This window comes from Lepisosteus platostomus, chromosome 24 (genome assembly GCF_059453375.1).
Source record: "Lepisosteus platostomus isolate fLepPlt1 chromosome 24, fLepPlt1.hap1, whole genome shotgun sequence".
Taxonomy (NCBI): domain Eukaryota; kingdom Metazoa; phylum Chordata; class Actinopteri; order Semionotiformes; family Lepisosteidae; genus Lepisosteus; species Lepisosteus platostomus.
Genome location: NC_142634.1, coordinates 7,311,208 through 7,328,864, shown reverse-complemented (window position 1 = coordinate 7,328,864; position 17,657 = coordinate 7,311,208). Strand labels below are relative to the sequence as shown.

Sequence of the window (17,657 nt, the reverse complement as noted above, 5' to 3'; positions counted from 1 at the left end):
CACAAAGGACTAAACATGTCTGCTGGAAAGACATACATTTGCAAGGCTCCGTTTTACAAAAGAGAAAAAGGCCACATATGAGGCTCAGACCCTTTTGCGCTATAAAATGTTAACAGCTGCAATTTCTGTGGTCTTCTGGCATTTGCCTGCTGTCACTGAAGACCTACTTCATCCTTACCCTTAATCTTCAGCCTGTACGTGCACACATTAATGCGAGATGGCCTGTAATTATTTTTCAAAGATCTGTCGTCTCAGAAAACAAAGATGTCTCTGTTTTCATTGCACTCTTTCTGCAGGAGGACTTTTGCAAGCATGAGTTGTAATTAAAAACAGAAAGATCTTATAACTAAAGGCAGATTCAGTGTATGGGTCCTATAAATCTAAACTACCAATTCTTCTGGGACTTTGTCACTAAAAATGACAGGTTCCCCAAGGGTTTACAATAGAATGTTAGACAAAGCCAAAGTTTCAAAACAAGGAAAGACATTCTTTTTCTAATATTTTCAGCAGACCCGACAGGTTACTACAAGGACCAAAAACAGCATCTGAATGTCTTAATACCTCAAAGAGGTTTAGGGATTTGTGGACAGTGAGATTATGATGAGAAAAGTTCAAGAAGCACAACCTTCACAATTGTCTAATTTATCCAGCTGTAGGTCTGTACTCTGCAAATAAATTCTGCAAATATGCAATTAAGAATACAGATGTGTACAGGCACACAATCTGTGTGCACTAAATCATATAGGCGACTACACTTGGAAGGAAAAAAAGAATCAATGATAAAGTGACTGAGATGCTTTGCTTCTGCTTAATTTCAGGCAAGAGGTCCGATATGTTCTTTCACAAAAACAGTCCTTACAAAGGTTAGTGTAAAAAATATGCCATCAACAGAGGAGAAAAACAAAATACTCATTAAAAAAGATAGTCATTACAAGATGTAAGATTCTTAATTTGATCCTTTTATTTACAGAACTGTAATATATTATTCTAATATTTATTTTCCCATTTAAAGTGCACTGTGATCTAAGGGTATAAATCACACCAGTGATTTAATGCAAATTAAATCACACATAATTCTGAATGCTAACATTGCATTGAAAATCTGATTAGAATACGGTGAACTCAACATCAGATAACACAGTCTACAACCAAGGGTGCCAAAAAACCACTATGATAACAAAAATAAAAGGAATACAAAATGAGCAGTTGCTCTTCTGCATTTCAGCATGAAAGCACGACTACCTAAGGATTCCCAAACAGCATGCACCACTAGCTATCTTGGTCCTGCTACAATTATTTGTCATATTTTACTGTCAGCTCTGATTTTCTCGCATGCACTTGACAAAATGTGTTCATTCCACTGGAGTGGGTGCGCAGCAGTGAAAGAGGACAGGCTGCCAAAAAAACGTGGTCTTAAATGTGCTTTTACAAAAAGAGAAAATCTCTCCGGGTTGAGAAAATTTATCGCTCTTCACACCCCTCGACAGAGAGTTTCAAAGTGACTTTCACTGGAGATAAGAAAAGAGTCCATTTAATTAGGTAGCCGTCCTTTGACATTTTGGCTCAGACACAAAGTCCAGAAAATCTGCAGCAACCAGTAGCTGAATGACTAGGTGCTAGCATTAGCCGTGAGACTGCTTACAGTCTGATTTTGCTTGCTTTGCTGTAATTTCATATCAGCAATACACAGAACTAGCATTAGGTCTAGATTTATGAGGTTAGGATTAAATTAGATGCATGTAAATATGAAACAATCACTCTTGCACTTTGGAAGTGTCATGCAAAAAATATGATCTGCGAGCAATAACCTTCACACTGTGTCTCAGAAGATGTTTTTCCTGAGCTGTTTTTTTTAAATCATAATCTGAAAAGCAAGAAGGATTCACTGAAGAGCAGCGTCTTGCCTTTGCTGCTATGACTTGTGATGACTGCTGGGAAGCATTTGGTCTGTTTATGATGAAATTCCTCTGTAAACACAATGTTATTGTGCCACTGACCATGTTTACAAGTGAATAAGCATTGGTTTGTTCTTGTTAAGTAACTGATGTGAAAAATTTCAGTTTAGCCCGTTTTCCTAAGAAAAGTGGGCTGTGATATTTTCTTCCTGGCAACATGAATAGAACCAAGGCAATAATCTAATGCTATGTATAGAAATCTCAAGTATATTTTAATCAAGTATCAAGTATATTTAAGACAATAAACAGGGAATAGATATTATCAACATAATTGAGAAAGATTGTTTTTTTTTTCCATTTAATTAAGGAAATGTGCCTTACAAGTTCTCTGACAAGATCAAGAAAAACACTTTCTCATAATCTCTTTCTGGAATGTTTGTCACCGTGAATACTGTACATGCATTCCCTGACATGTCAGTGATGGTTGTGTGTCTTTCCTCTGTTATTTACTCAAAATTGTATCAGCCGAACAATAAACTGCCTTGTTACTTTCCTATAGTGAATATAAAGACATGCAACTAAAGCCTTAGCGAGTTTAATATTCTCAGCTGCTCTAAGAAGCAAGAAAAAACAGTGTTAGTGAGTATTGTTCATTTCTAGTTCTTTAGAAAGTCAGAATGCATGTTAAACTATGGCTCCCATTGTAGATGCTGGGATTTTTTAATTTCTTTGTACCTCAGGAGACTTAGCTCTTTGATTACAGAAAATGCTGGATTCTTGTGATCTTTGAGATCTTCAAGCTTAAACCAATTAAAAGTAACATCTGGAAAAGTATTTGCTGAGTGCATCTGCAATAAAAAAGAGAAATATAGGGCCTCTTGGTACAAACATGATACATAAACAGTCATTGTTTTTGGTTCTCATTTTTCAAAAGAAAAGTCAGAGCATTCTGGGACACTTTGAACAGAGAGGTTTACAAGACTTGGTTTGTGGGACTTTCTTCCTGGAGAATGTAATGCAAAAGCCGCTTTTGTCAAAAATTACAGCCATCTCTAATCAGATGAATAGGAAGTCTTTCTCTAAAACAACTGCTCCCACTCTGAATGTCTAGGCAGTTACTGCTGCAAAAGAAAATAAGTAACTTCATTTTAACAAACCCTGAACTTTGCAATCTGGGACATTCATCTTGGAAATTACTACTTGAAGATTGCGCCCAATACTTTCATACTTGTTTTTCAACCCACTGGATCAGTTTGCTAGGAATCTGATTCAACAAAAAACAATGGTACTATTTCTGGGTGGGGAAATAGCCTTTTTCTTGAGGTGAGCTCTGCCAACTGTCTATTGTATGTTCTCAAAAAGCAATTCTCTCTTTAACCAGTCAACATCAGATTAACTTTAAAAAACAAAATACAGACAAATAGACACGCCAAAACACCATTAACTTTTCTTCCCAAATGTTACACTTCTGTTGACTGAAACACGTAGGAAATGAGGGCTGATGACAAATAAGTGTCTTCTGATTCCAGACACTCATTCAAAAGTTGAATTTTAGCCGTGATATTCCTCTGGGCTGACTGCCTGGCCACTTGATTGGTACGAAATTGCCACTGTGGCGGAGTCAGTGATAAAAATACCAGATACTGTGGCTTCCCTAACTTAATGGAGTGCATTAGGCAATACACAGTTCACTTGTTGCCATTACAGACTGGTAACAGAACTAAGACATCCCACCCCTCAACACAATCTCCTATTTCCAACAAGATGAGCCTAGTGTGGAGCACTATGAGAATAACGTATTTTAGTTATTTATTTGCCTAAGAACACTGTACGAAAAAAACTAACAATGAGAAAGGGCTACTCAGTCTGTGATTGCTATTTTTCTACTAAATTATTCTATCATTGCATCAAGTCTTGACTTGAAAGCTCCTATTTTCTTGACCTGCAAAACATGCCCTGGGACTCCATTCCATGCATTGACAACACTGTGTCAGTCAAAGAGCATTTTCTGGTATTAGTGCAAACTTACCTCTAACACGTTCTCAGCTACCCATGTTATGTTCACTGAACTTAACCTGAAATTCCTACTTGACTCTGTTGCCTTTAAAAGTCTAAAGATGTCAGTCAAGTCTCTTCTCCATTCAGTGATTAATTGTTAATAATTAATGTCATTTTGGTCATTAATTTGAAATGAATTTAGACAGACACCCTCATGAAATAAGGATGGAGTTCTTTCTCCAGAAGTGGTGTTATAGCAACACTGTCCTCAATTACAGAACTGAACTTAACTCGATTACTTGTAATTATTTAATTACTTCTTTCTCTTCCGTGACAATAATGAGGACTGAATGATGGGACAGTCCTAGAACTGGGTTCCAAAGCAAATTGTTCTCATGGAACAATAACAAAAACATGCTACCATTCGGTAGCTTATCTTTTTATTCAGTCATTTTCTGCACACCCTGGCCACTGGACAAACAGACACGACATGTACAGTAGGACTATAACTGAATACATGATTTCTCTTAATTGCTATGCTTTATCTCCCCTTATCATGGTTGCAGCCTGATCAGTCATTAACTAGAAATAATTTGTTATAATGAATTAAAAAATTAAATTTCCTGAATTTAGGGACTTAGGTGATTAATTTGCCTTTAGGTTAATAAAAGAGTCAATTATAATTTTTCATCTGGAGGCAAATCCAAATTCTTGGCTGCTGCAGCATAGACAACATAAGAACATATTAGCACCAAGGAGCAGTAGAACTAATAAAATAAATGGCATTATAATTCCCTGCCAAGTTCCACCAAATCTTACAAGAGACTTGTTGACATAATTAATTTCATATCCACCTACCAATTACAAGTGCCTTTAAAATACAAAAAAAGAGACAGGAATTCATATTAGATTATGTCCCGCACCAGCAATTTAATGATTACATTCAACTAAGTAATATTTAGAGCGCAATAAATGCTAAGAGACAAAAGGAAGTCATTTGGCCTATCTAGCTTGTTTGGTTGTTAGTGGCTTTATTGATCTGACAGTCTCAATTCAACCATTTCTCCAAACACAGGATGCCTTCATCAATGTGGCAGAGAAGCTAAATCCAATAAAAAAGAATCACTTTTTATTAGTAATCTAATTCTAACTACTAGATACAAACAGTAAACAGTAAAAAGTAACTTAACTGCACATTTATGAATGGCTGAATAGTAATGGAATTTTCAATTGTTAGGCAGAGTAATGCTTTAGATGTCAAATGCAGTCACTTGCCAGCACATTTTTAAGCAGAAAAGGCAGCACAGAACGTGAATTTAATAGCAAATAATAGCAAAATCTTACAAAAATGTGGTGGACTTATTGCACACTTGCGTTACTTTACAATAGGCTTTTAAAAACTGCAAAACACAATTTCAGTCAGAACTAAACTGGATACCACTTCACACTATAGATTTCTTACTTTGTGTTGCATGTTGGCCCATGTGAGAAACCGTATCTCTTTCCTAACTTAAAACATCCACATACAGTCATCAATGTGAGCTTGTGTTACTGTATGTACTGCAGAAAATTTGAATATTCCGCTCTAAAGCAAAACAGGAAAATGACTTGCTTCCCTGCAATTCTATTATGCAACAAACAATTTTAATAAAAATAAATATTCACGTGAAAATAGACAATAACAAACACAAACGTTTCATTCTAAATTTGTAGAAGCTTAAGATTTTTTCCCCCAACATTAAAAAAACAGAATGCCGTAGCTTTAAATACATTGTTAATACATAGGTACAGATGGCAGCAGTTAGGCACTGCCCAGATGGTGAAACCTCTAATTTGAATCAAAGGCTATAATTAAGAAACAAAAAATTAAAAAGCATAGCATGAGGATTTGCTTTTTAAACATGAAACACAACACAAATTACAGCAAGAGAAGTTTGGTTTATGTGGTCGTTATTAAATATTTAAATGAACAATTTCTTTCTTCTCTAAATAAGCTTCATTTTAAAAAGAAATTCATTTCCATATGTGCAATTTGGAAAGGCTATACCCTGCAGAGCTTTCTGTGTCTTGCGTCTCAACAATAGGTTTACTGAAGATGACTTCTCGTATGTCAGTTCGTGTGGAACGACTGGTTTCTCATCAAAGGTTTGAATACGTACTAATTTTGTTCATTTCCCTGTCTGGTGTCAATAATTTACAGTAGGGCTGTACTTAGCTAGTGTCTTGTTCTTAAAATTACTCAAGTACAAATTCCAATGACATCTGATTTTATTTGGCATACGCATGACATTCATCTAATTATTATCGTAATATAATGTATTTGGAAATAAAGGCAGACTGGACATTATAAATACGTGATTAAAAAAGTGTTTTTAATTTTGCTGTAGAATACCACATGGAGTAGTCCTGGAATGAAAACCAACACACCTCCCTTCCAATTTTAAGGCCAAATAAACAGTGTTGCAGTATTTAGAAAATTATCATTACAGAACATCTGCCTCTCTTGTCTCTGTACAGTACTATGGAAGAGCAGCATTTTCAGACAGTATACAGTATACACTTAAGATAGTATACAAAAGTATCGTGTTTTACATCTGCAGTTGCCTCAGTTGGTGTGTGAACTGCACATCAGATGTACAAGTACATTTTGAAGTGCTTCTGTCACCCCTTTTGACAACACTCCCATCGCCAAAACAGAAGCAAAATTAAAAATTTTACGCATTAATTCAACGTGAAAATGAAGAGCCAAGCATATTTTAGCTTTAAGCATACATTAATCGGGTTTCAACCCCTCAATCCATTTTCAGTCTGCCAGTCTTAGCGAGGGTCGCGGTAGAAGTTCAATATTAATAAAATGACCATCAGTCACTCGTCGCTTTGATATGACAATAGTAGACCAAGGCGTGATAAATGTTGACACTTCTCGCCACTCAGCTACAATTGTGTTACAAAATAACGTCAGTTGTCATTTACAAATTAACAGGAAGACGATAATGCATGCTTGAAAAAGTTTGTTTTGTTTAATTTTAACTCTGCAGTCCGGAGGATTAAATTGACCGTTCACGCTAATAAAACTCCCCGGTAGCTAGCGTCCGGAAAGAAGTTACAAACTTACCCGTTTCAAACTGAGCAGAAGTTGGGAGAAATCCAGCCAAAAGGATTGCAACTGTCAACGATCCCATCGCTCAACTTGAGAAGAGAGGACAGACGAGGTGCTCTTTCGTGGAGTCTGAGAAAGGAAGAGTCGCAGGTGACTTGTTTCGGACACAGCACGTCTCCGATCTGAAAAGTCAAGTCGCGAATGGTTTAAGTTAAAGCCAGCCCGGACCGCGTCTGATCCCCCAGCTACAAGGCAGATCCGAACCACACAGACAAGAGATAGTAGAAAGCAGGGATCCTATTTCTAATCATGTGACAGGAAATCGGGGCCACAGCTTCAACCTGCAAGATTGGGCATAGAGCGAGCGGTTTGCTGGCTGGTGGTATTAGCAGCGGGTTAGAGCTGGCTGTCAACAGCGAACTGCAGTTTTAGTGCTTGTGCGCAAGCAGTATCCGAATGGCTAAAATACCAGTTAACTTAAGCATCGCCGTAAAAAGGACTGTCAGTCTGGGGAAACCAGGAATTTCCGCTGAGACCGCGTTTGTTAATGTTTAAATGGAAGCGTATTGAATAACCTAAAGAGCCAGTGTCTTTATCGCGTTTTAATAGTATGTTTATAATTGATTCAGGAATAGATTTTCCTTCCCTTTTTAATATGTGGATTGCTTTTATATTCTTGTTAAAAAGCCAAGTCGCGACTCTCGTATGATTTAGCTAATCCCAGCAGCCCAAAACATTTTCTTTCACTGAAAACAACCCTGGGCAGCTTGTCTGCACTTGATAGCATTCAGTCCCTTGTTCACAAAATACAATAATTGTGCAAACGGGATGCCTATGGACTCTTATAACAAGGCATGAAAAGTAATTAATTCGCTTCGAGATTCTAGTGTAGAGTGATTGAGGTACCTCGGAAGGTAGGGAAACGGATACAATTAGCTACCGTATCTACCGTATGTATTGAAGGTATGTGTTGTTGTAGTTGTTTCATACCCTAACACCCAGGCAAATTAAAAATGTATCATATCCTTTATTATCCAGGCTGCTTACTAATGAACCTACTGTCTTAAGGGTCATAAGAACTCTGGACCTTGACCTAAATAGGAAAACCAATGGCCCAAACCATTCGATTGCATACCTATCTATCACACTAAATGTAATCTACACTTGGATTTGTGAATTCACAACACTGAATTTTATTGTTTTTTTTTTTAAAGTTTAACCGGTGAATTATTGCTTTTCCGTGTAATTGCCTCAGCGCCTGAGGAAAAGTGAATAGGGTGATCAATTGAAGGGGCTGCTCGTAAGGAGGATATTGTAGTGTTCAGATTTCAAAGCCTTCTTTGCAGAACAGGATAATTGAAGGACAATTATCATTGTGCTTCAGATGGGCAGAATCCCATCATGAGCTGAACTATCAAAGCTTTTTTCGTGAAAAAATATACTCAGATCAGAAGATAATTACGCGTATGTCTATGGGATTTTAAGGATTATACTTAAATTAATAATGTAATACTGAAGTGAAATTCAAATAAAAAAATAATTACTCAGTGGTATACAAGTTATCTACCCTTATGCTTTAGAAATGCTCAGAAATATGTTCAGGCACAGAAATGAGACATCGTTTCCTTTTCATTTCTTTATATTTTAAAGCTCAAATCTTAGCAGTATTAGCATTATTTGAACCAATTTCAATGAATTCCATTCAAGTATGCTATACGTATCCCTCTTGCGGACATTGTTTGTATTACAGCCAAGTGTAATTGAACTGAGGGTATGAAAATGGAATCAGTAGAGTAGTGGAGATTAAATATAGCTGATTAATAGAAGAATTTAGCAGAGCTTGAAATACGTTTTTTCCATAACCACAGAAGCAGTAAAATAATAAAAAATTAAGAAAGTTGGTGTTCACATCAAGATTTGCATCATCTGTTCATTATGATCAGAATCGTTATTGCAGTTAGTTTCAACTCTTAACCCTGAAAAGAAGAAAACGTTAAAACAAATAGAATATTTCCACCCAGACTACTCATTATTTGGAGAGTGGTCCTTGTGTATTAAAATAATTGGTATATAAAATAAATGAATAACATTAAAGGCATCTGAAATGCTTTCCTTTTTTTTAAATTAATCTCCCTTACAATGCACTACATGGAAAACGACCCTGAGCAATTCATCTCTGTATGTACTAGTATGAATTTCTAGTAGAGTTGGAAAAAAAACGCATCCAGTTGCTTTCATGGAAAGGCATTTTATAGGGTACGTTACCTAGATTCATCATTGGCCACCAAGATACAGTGTCTTAGATCACTGTCTACTGTACATAATTTATCCATTCATTCAATTGAGTTTAAATTGAGAGCACTTCCATTGTCATTGACGTCTGAGACACTGATAGCCAGGGGCTTTTGTCTGGTGAAATTTGTTTCTTCTTATTGTCACTTCAGGTTCAGATGACTGCATGAACTGTCACTAGAAAAGAGATTTAACGTGTTAGGAAATTGCAGTAACATGGGATGAAATATTTTCCATATATTCCCACTGCTATTTCTGTATGTAACGTAACCATTTAGAGGAGAAAACAATATCATCTTTCATTCCATAAATAATATATTTAAGAAAGCATACAAAGTCTTGGAAAATAATTATTGGTCAACCTTAGATGGAGACGCACAAAATTTGATGTTACATTTCACAGACCACAAACACGGGACAAGAAACAATAGTTAAAAACAACAACAAACAATTTGTACCGTACTTTTTGTTTTTCACAGAAAAATTAGAGGGAATATCTTTTATTCTTTTGACATGATCTCACAGAACGATAACCATTTTTCGTTGAATTTGTGCAAGGATAAGACAGACATTTGAGAGAGACAGAGAAAATGCTTGCTTAGGAAATGAATATAAAGCTGTCTGACAAACATGTCTGAACCTGTCTGCGTCAGTGGTATATTGCGTTTATAGTGTGACCTCTCTTTTTCTAAATTCTCTTTTGTGTAACATGGCCAGGCCACTAACCAGCCCCAGCAGAATTGCTGTGCATTGACAACTGTTTTTCAGCTGGGCTTTCTTTGTCCAGTTATATGTGTTCTACATGGGTACAATTCTTCATGTAACTCTGACGTCTGTGTTATGCATTTAAGCATTTTTTCCTTAAATTGCTAGTACGCTTTCGTGTGCTATGGACTTTGAAACCCTTTTAACTTGCATTTACATTCAGTAATAAACTACAGATTTAATTGCAGCAGTTTGACCAGTAGATTAAAAACGGCCAAGTCTACATGGTACTGCGTCTTGGCCTTTTCCCGTAGAAATATTATATACCCACTTCAAAAATATGCTGTTCCTTAATCAGGTTTCACCTTCAATGGTATCTAATTGCCTCCGCATGCGGTCCGTTCTTTTTTTGACCCACTTCTTCGTGTTTATTTTGATATCCTCCATGCCATCTGGTCCGATCTGCCCCTGTTCATTTACTCAAGGGCAACATGTCAAAAGGAATAACAGGAGATGTACGCTTACTAAAGGATTATTGGAAGCATGACTTGAGGAAAAACAGAAAGCAATTATCTGCTTATTGAAAAAAAATGAGAAAAATGTTTTCACAGATTATTCTGGAGTGGGGAACGATGTTGGTGTTCAGTCTTCGTGTTCCAATAACAATAACATTGGCAGTACCTCGAATTCCATGCAGCCATTCCCTCTGCACGATTAGAGATGTTCATCAAGATGTTCAGCTATACTTTACAGAAATTTCTTTAGTGCCATCTAATATCAAATGTTACTTATTTCCCCCCATTTTGTACCCATGAGTAAATGTTAAATTTCAGGAAAATATTATTTTTGTAACAAAACATTACTGCTTAATTTCATATGATGTATCAGCATTGTAAGCTGTACTACTGTGCATGCTCCATTAGTGAGGTTTTGTGGTACAGGATAGACACAGCTGTGCTTCTCAATTAAACAAAATTTGCTAACATGAGATGCACTGACCTTGTGTACAAGGTCAAAATCATTTCAACATTAGGAGCAAAGGCCTTTTCTGATGTTTCAAGTCTTATTAAACCTGGCATTTAATCATACTAATTCTTGACGTCTTGCAATGAATCAGCATGAGTCTGGTTCATACATCTGTTCATATGTAAAAAAAAGCTTCCACCATAAATCTGTCCCCACACAGTTTCCATCCAGTTCCAGGTATGTTGTCTGATCTGGTCTATGCCTAAATTCATTTGAAGTTGTGAGTAGGAAATGACTGTGTTGACCCTCATCACAATTTTAGAGACTTCAGTCAAATTTCCCTGAAGCTTTCTTTGTTCCTGGCCAGGAAGGTTCACTCCTCTGAACCTGCATTTATAAATCATACCCTTTAGCCCTGGGATTAGTCAAATTGGTATTGCTCCTGGTCTCTAATTAGTGAATGTTGACACCCTTTGGAATGTTACATTTATCTTTATTGTAAACCAGCTTCCTTTTACTTTAAGGTTAGGCAAAGAGGTAATATAGAAACACTAAGGAGGGAAAAGACTGAAATTTGCAAACATCTGTGCATCTTGGGCAGGTGCAACATATCCCTCCTACCATAGACAAGTGAACCCCAAAGGCTTGCTTTTGGAAGTCTGTTGATGACCCAGAGGTAAAGCCATTGGGGTCTTATAAATTATTATATCATGATGCCCCCTACAAATGACTGTCAAACTATTTTTACATTGTTGAACCTTCTTTGATGTGGGCATGAACATTTATTTGTTTGTAAACTGGAACTGAAATAGAGTTATTAGGGGATACACAGCTGCATTGTTTGGGATTATACCCACTGGTCTCTGTAAGCCTTATTGTCAAATCTGATTGGCAATGAGTTGATATGAACTCACAAGTCACTGGAGCAGAAGGTCAACACAGCTACATTCTTTTCTGTGTTTTCCAGATCCTTTTGTCAGGTCAGGTAATAAAGTATAAAATCTTATTGCTCATTGTTACACAACTCTTATCTTTTGTTGTTGGTAAATAATTGTGGGAATGGATAATGTTTCCCCCAAGGATGCACAAGGAACAGGAAAAAAAACACACATCAGGTTATGAATGCACTTTGTTAAAAAGCATTGCTCTTCTGCACTGCACAGCATAAAAATCGCAGTCTGAAGGAAGTGCCTTTCAACCTTCCAACCTTTATCCTAGCGAAAGTCTTGGCAATTATCATGGGAGCACAGATTTGAAGGCAAACCTGACAGTACATGACTCCTCTCACTATTAAGCCCATCCATCATACAGTAGTACCATGAAGAGCAGGGCAGTTTAGAATAGCCAATCAATCCTACTCTTTGTGGGTTTGGGTGTAACAGTAGGTGGAAATCGGAAAACACCTGGCTAAAAATGGAGAACATCCCATGTCTTTACAGACAGATAGCCAAGGCTTAAATTGAGCCCTGAACCCTTGAGCTGTGAGGCAGCAGGACTACTGACCTTAATACCATTCAGCCCAAGGATAATTCTTCAACAAATGCTAACAATTTTATTCGGTGCTTTGCCCTGCTGATGTCATTCTATGATGTCTTTACAAAAATATAACATTTCCTAGAAATATTTAAATAAAATAGTCTATAAACAAAATCGAATTCAATTGAAATTAATATAATGAAATGATTTCCCCCAAACTGGCTTTTAATAATAAAGTTAATGAAGCTGATTTAACCTTACAATTCAAATAGTCTTTTGATAGTAATGGAAAGGAAAGAAGTGGCAGTTATTCAACAAAGACAAACAAGTACAGGATGATTCCTCAAAGGCTGCCCTTAATCGATTTGGATTCCATGTACCACTTAAAAAAAAAATATCCAGGTGGCAATTTGTCACATGTCCTTGCTGCAAGCCGTTATTGCATTTTTCATAGAATGTGTTTTGCTAACTTTTCAAGATTTTTGTGTGTTTAGCCCGCTGTGAACAGATGGAATCTCATTTTCGGTGAAGAGTAAGAATGGGTGTATATATTGAAGCCTTAAATATAACTATATGTGTCAGAAACACCAGGAAAAATATAAGTAGCTGACACAAAGTTTGGTTATTGCCAGTATTTTAAAGTATAGAAGCAGGGGGGGCAAAATATGTTCTTTTAAAATGTTATCACAATGCACTGCCAAAGCTTGTAACAATCAGTTCTCAGCAAATGCTCTTATGTAACATGATGTATATTTCAAACCTCCTACGGACAGTTTATATTCGATTAATGTTACTTATTTATGCTTTACAATATGAGCATTGATTCCAATTAGTTCAAGTAAGTGCAAGGGAACAAGAAAAGGTTAATTCCATGTTGAAAAGAGAAGAAAAGAAACAACTTTTTGGCTGTGGAGCCTGTCCCGAAGAAGGCTCCACTGCCAAATGTTGTGTTTCTTTTCTTCTCTTTTCAGCATGGAATAAACCTTTACTTGTTCCTTTGGTTCCAATTGTTTTGCTGTATTCTTTTGTTGTTGCTTTTTTCCCCCACTTGTTTACTTTACGGTCATACTATACAGTAGCTTGCGGATCTAGACATGAGCCACCAGACTCACAAGGATTCAGTGTCCAATTTCTGATCAAAGTACTGTGAAATGAATTGACTTTGAGTCTGGTCATTAATGCAAACGAAGTAACCGCGTTATAGCCCAAATATTGTGAAATATACCAAATGTGTCATTAAAGGCGAAATCTACAGATGTTAAAACTTGAAATCCGGTGCAATGTACACTTTCTGCACAGCAGTTATAGAAATAAACCTGCCAGGGCATGTTCAATACTAGATGTCAGTTCTGGAAATTCATTCTACAGTTCAAAGGTTGTGTCTTAACATACTCTTTGAATTGGGCTCTGTCTGTTTGTTGTTATAGTAAGTAACATTGTATATGTTCTCCTGAAATACATCCTGAATATCTCCATCACATTCACACAGATACACAGGTAATGATCGCCTAGGTGGCCCTGGCAACACTACAAGTTTATAGGAGCTGCTCCTTATAATAATAGTTCTGGATGCCAAAGGCAATTCGTTTGCACTTATTTATTTGAAGCTTGCAGAAGCAATCAAAGAGCCAGCAAGCAGGCTTTACTCTCATTTCTTTTTCTGATGTGCCCCTAAAACAAGTAAGTGCAATCTTTTTTTTCTGAAGACCTGAGTTCACGTGATAGTCTATAGAAACAAAGGATTTCTTAATGTTATGGGTATGACTTTAGCTGCAGCACTGGTACATCAATCACCGTTTGAAACATGTTTATTGTACCATATAAATGAAGAAAAAAAACCATAGATAACTGTTAGAACCAGCTCCTAATTATTTAATTTAATTTTGCTGGCCCAATCAACAGTACTGCAATTTAGGGGCCATGCTTTAATTAAAATAAAATTAAGCTGCAAGGAAATGCTAGTTTTACTTCATTGACATTCTGTCCTTCCCTTCCCAAACTGCCTGATGTGTTTCTTCTATTAGTTTATCTTCCTCTGCAGTTTAGAAAAGATGTTTGTTTAAATATACACACACACGGATGAAGGTAGACCAGTGAACAGATTGTCTAGCTGGGTCCTGTTTTCACCAGTAGATAATGTAAAACTCTGAGCCCAAGGTTAGTGTTAATTTGCATGCGATGAATCAGTTCCAGCCCATTCTTCCTCTCTTACCTATGGGAACATTAGTACTATTTTATTGCTCCCATAGACTCTGAGGCAGCATGACTAGGGCTTGAACAGACTATACCCTGAATGCATGACTCATCCTTCACAGTCAAAGCCTCACAGTTAAGTTTCAGGAGCAGGCACCACTACTGTGGCTCTAGGCAGCACCACATTTTTGAATTTCATTTCTAATGAACTGTGATGATGATGAACTCCCACAAAATATATTACATGGTCAAAGCAAGTTGGCAAAAAAATACTTATCAGTTGGAATACACAGAGTCACAATATGCTTCAAAAAATGAATGAAGTCCATCATACTTATCAGAAAATTGCCCTCATCTGTGGTTTAAAAAATCTTCTGGTTCCTGGAGGTGAATTATCTGCACCACTCATTCTACTGTAAAGCCATCAGCTTTAGTGTGTTCATAGCCTGCAGTAAACAAACTCAGTCCACTTTAACGTCTTGGGCTTTCACAGCCTTTTCAATAAGTAGACAAGTTGAAGGCTTTAGCAAGGGGGTCTAATGAGGACATTGTGATGAAAGAAGATTAGATCTTTCTCAGGGCAGACATAATTTCATGTTCCTGTATCTCTTAATTCTTTTTTAAATGCACATCAAAAACATTAGGACTTGGAACACAGTTAAAAAAAGTGTATACAGTAGATTTTGTTGAAATATTTTGGACATTTTTGTTTTCTGTCAAACAGGGGACCTACTGTATACCACTGTAAGAACGAAGCAGGAAAACACTTGGGAGTTATAGAATATTAATTAAACTGAATTTTAACGAGTCACACCAAGTCAATGTAAATTTCTCTCAAATTACCAGTACAAAATACTGTATACTGGGACAGTGGAATTACAGTTAGAAGAATACATAAACAATCATGGACCACAGAAGAGCATTCAGACACCACTCCGTCTGGGAGCAATAGAACGATTTTTCCTGTAACAATTTTTATTTAATTAATTAATATGAACAAATTAATCTAAACAGGTATGCATCTGTTTATTAATTGTTTATTAGGTCAGTTCAATTTTTGCTTTCGTTGACAATATGATGCCAATATTTGTATTTTTCAAATAACCACATTACTATTTTATGTTTTGTGTACACTTGATAATAGTTCAATAATATTCATATTTGATCAATATTAATTCCCATAACACTTACAGTAGATACTATGTGCTCTTAAATATACACCATAACATTAAAGAGACATACTGTAAAGTTTCAATTGCGGAGCCTTCTGTCGTCACTTGAAGAAGGTTCCACAGCCGAAACCCTGTGTCTCTTTTGTTTTTCCTATCGGCATGGAATAAACCTTTAACTGCTCCTCTGCTGCCTATGCATGCAGACACAGCTACTTTACCTGCTAGAACTTCTATGCATACAGTATATAAAGTACTTTATATATACATATACATGCCCATTTCATTGGTAAACGTTTACAGTATAACACTCACAGGCCCTATTAAGGACAAAACAGAATTAGATGTCTGTTCTACCTCTAAATGTAATAGAATGACAATGGCTAATTAGTTTTAACTCCCAAAACAGACAGAACAAGCTGCTACTTTTTCAAAAATAGTAGGGTATTTTACTGTAATTTAAGACAAAAACATGTAGAGAACAGATATAATATTTCTGAATGAGCTGGCACAGATTCTCATGAAGCCAATGTTCCATCACAGATTGAAATGGTCACAGTTTAACTGCCAAAGATATAATTATGTGTTAGATTATAGTATTTTTAATCTATATTTGTGCATCATGGTTGGAAGTCATGATTATTTCTCAGTTTGTACATTAATGTGACTAATGGAAGAATTTTTTTCCAAAACCTAAAACGTTTCTTCTTCGTTGAATAAACATTGTTACAGATTTTGTAGGTACATAATTTGTGCATTGGGTAAAATTTACTTTGTACTGCGCTATATGGAAGTCTAGTAACCAGAATGTAACAAAGAATTTACTTGGCCTGCAGTTAATGTTCTTTTTTACAAAAATGATGGGCAATACCATCATGATTCAGGACTCTATTACAGCTAGTTCAAAGCCAGAGTGCATTATAAGTAATTAAAGGAACAAAGTCTTCTTCTAAAGAAGATGTATTGTGGATTGATTTGATGAGACCAGCCCTTTTTGGAACACTTCTTTACAATCCCCAACAGCTTTTAAAAGCACTTAAGTGCACTCGATGTGCTAATAACAGCACTTTGCTATCAACATGAATCAGTGGATATGTGTGGGTAAATCACTTTGAAAAACAGGCTTGATAACTATTAACTGTTGCAGGCAGCATTTAAAGAGATTGTTGGTAAAATAAGGCAGATGATAAATTCAAAAAGTATGCAAAACAAAAAGCAAAGTTTCACAAGAACATTACAGAGGTAAAGTATGCAACAGCAGTAGTGAGCTATCTTACAAGATCAAGGATAAAGGAACCCGAAAAAAAATCATTACATTAAGGTGTCATGGTTGTCTACTGACTCACAGCAGAGTTAAAAGCAATATTTAACAAACAATAACCATACAGTTCAGTATGTCCTAAATTTTCATTATGGAAATCATCTGACACACGGATATTGATTTAAACCTTTCTTTATTGTATACTGAGATTTTTTTTTAATTTCATGAAGCCAAACCATTATATTTTACGAATACATTTAATGTATTTAAACTGGTGTTTAAATGAATACATCTGGGAAATGCATTTGTAACCATACTGTTAAAGAACAAGAACAATGGTAAGTTGTCCTTGACACATAATTTACAGTTGCAGTTTCATGTAGCAGTTCATCTGCTTTTGGAATAATTGTCTGGGGGTAATTATTCACAACCTTAAAATTAAATTCCAGAGATTCCTGGCTCTCGAAGAAGGATGGTGTGACAGATATGGATTTACACTTTTCACACAGTGGGAGACACATGAGCACATCTGTGAGTCAGGCATGCACAAGCTGCCATTTTGTGTATTGTATTCTGCCTGTGTTGCAACTGGGGATTTGGCT

General features: G+C 36.3%; 1 protein-coding gene across 1 annotated transcript in view; it reads right to left on the bottom strand.

Annotated features, from left to right (window-relative positions):
- The window catches only part of kremen1 (kringle containing transmembrane protein 1), a 53,265-nt gene extending 45,858 nt beyond the window's left edge, over positions 1 to 7,407 (bottom strand). The window contains exon 1 of the mRNA XM_088617959.1: positions 7,009 to 7,407. Within this exon, the coding sequence (XP_088474085.1) occupies positions 7,009 to 7,075 (67 nt within the window). The 5' untranslated portion in view covers positions 7,076 to 7,407. The remainder of the gene's footprint in view (positions 1 to 7,008) is intronic.
- Positions 7,408 to 17,657: the final 10,250 nt, after the last annotated feature.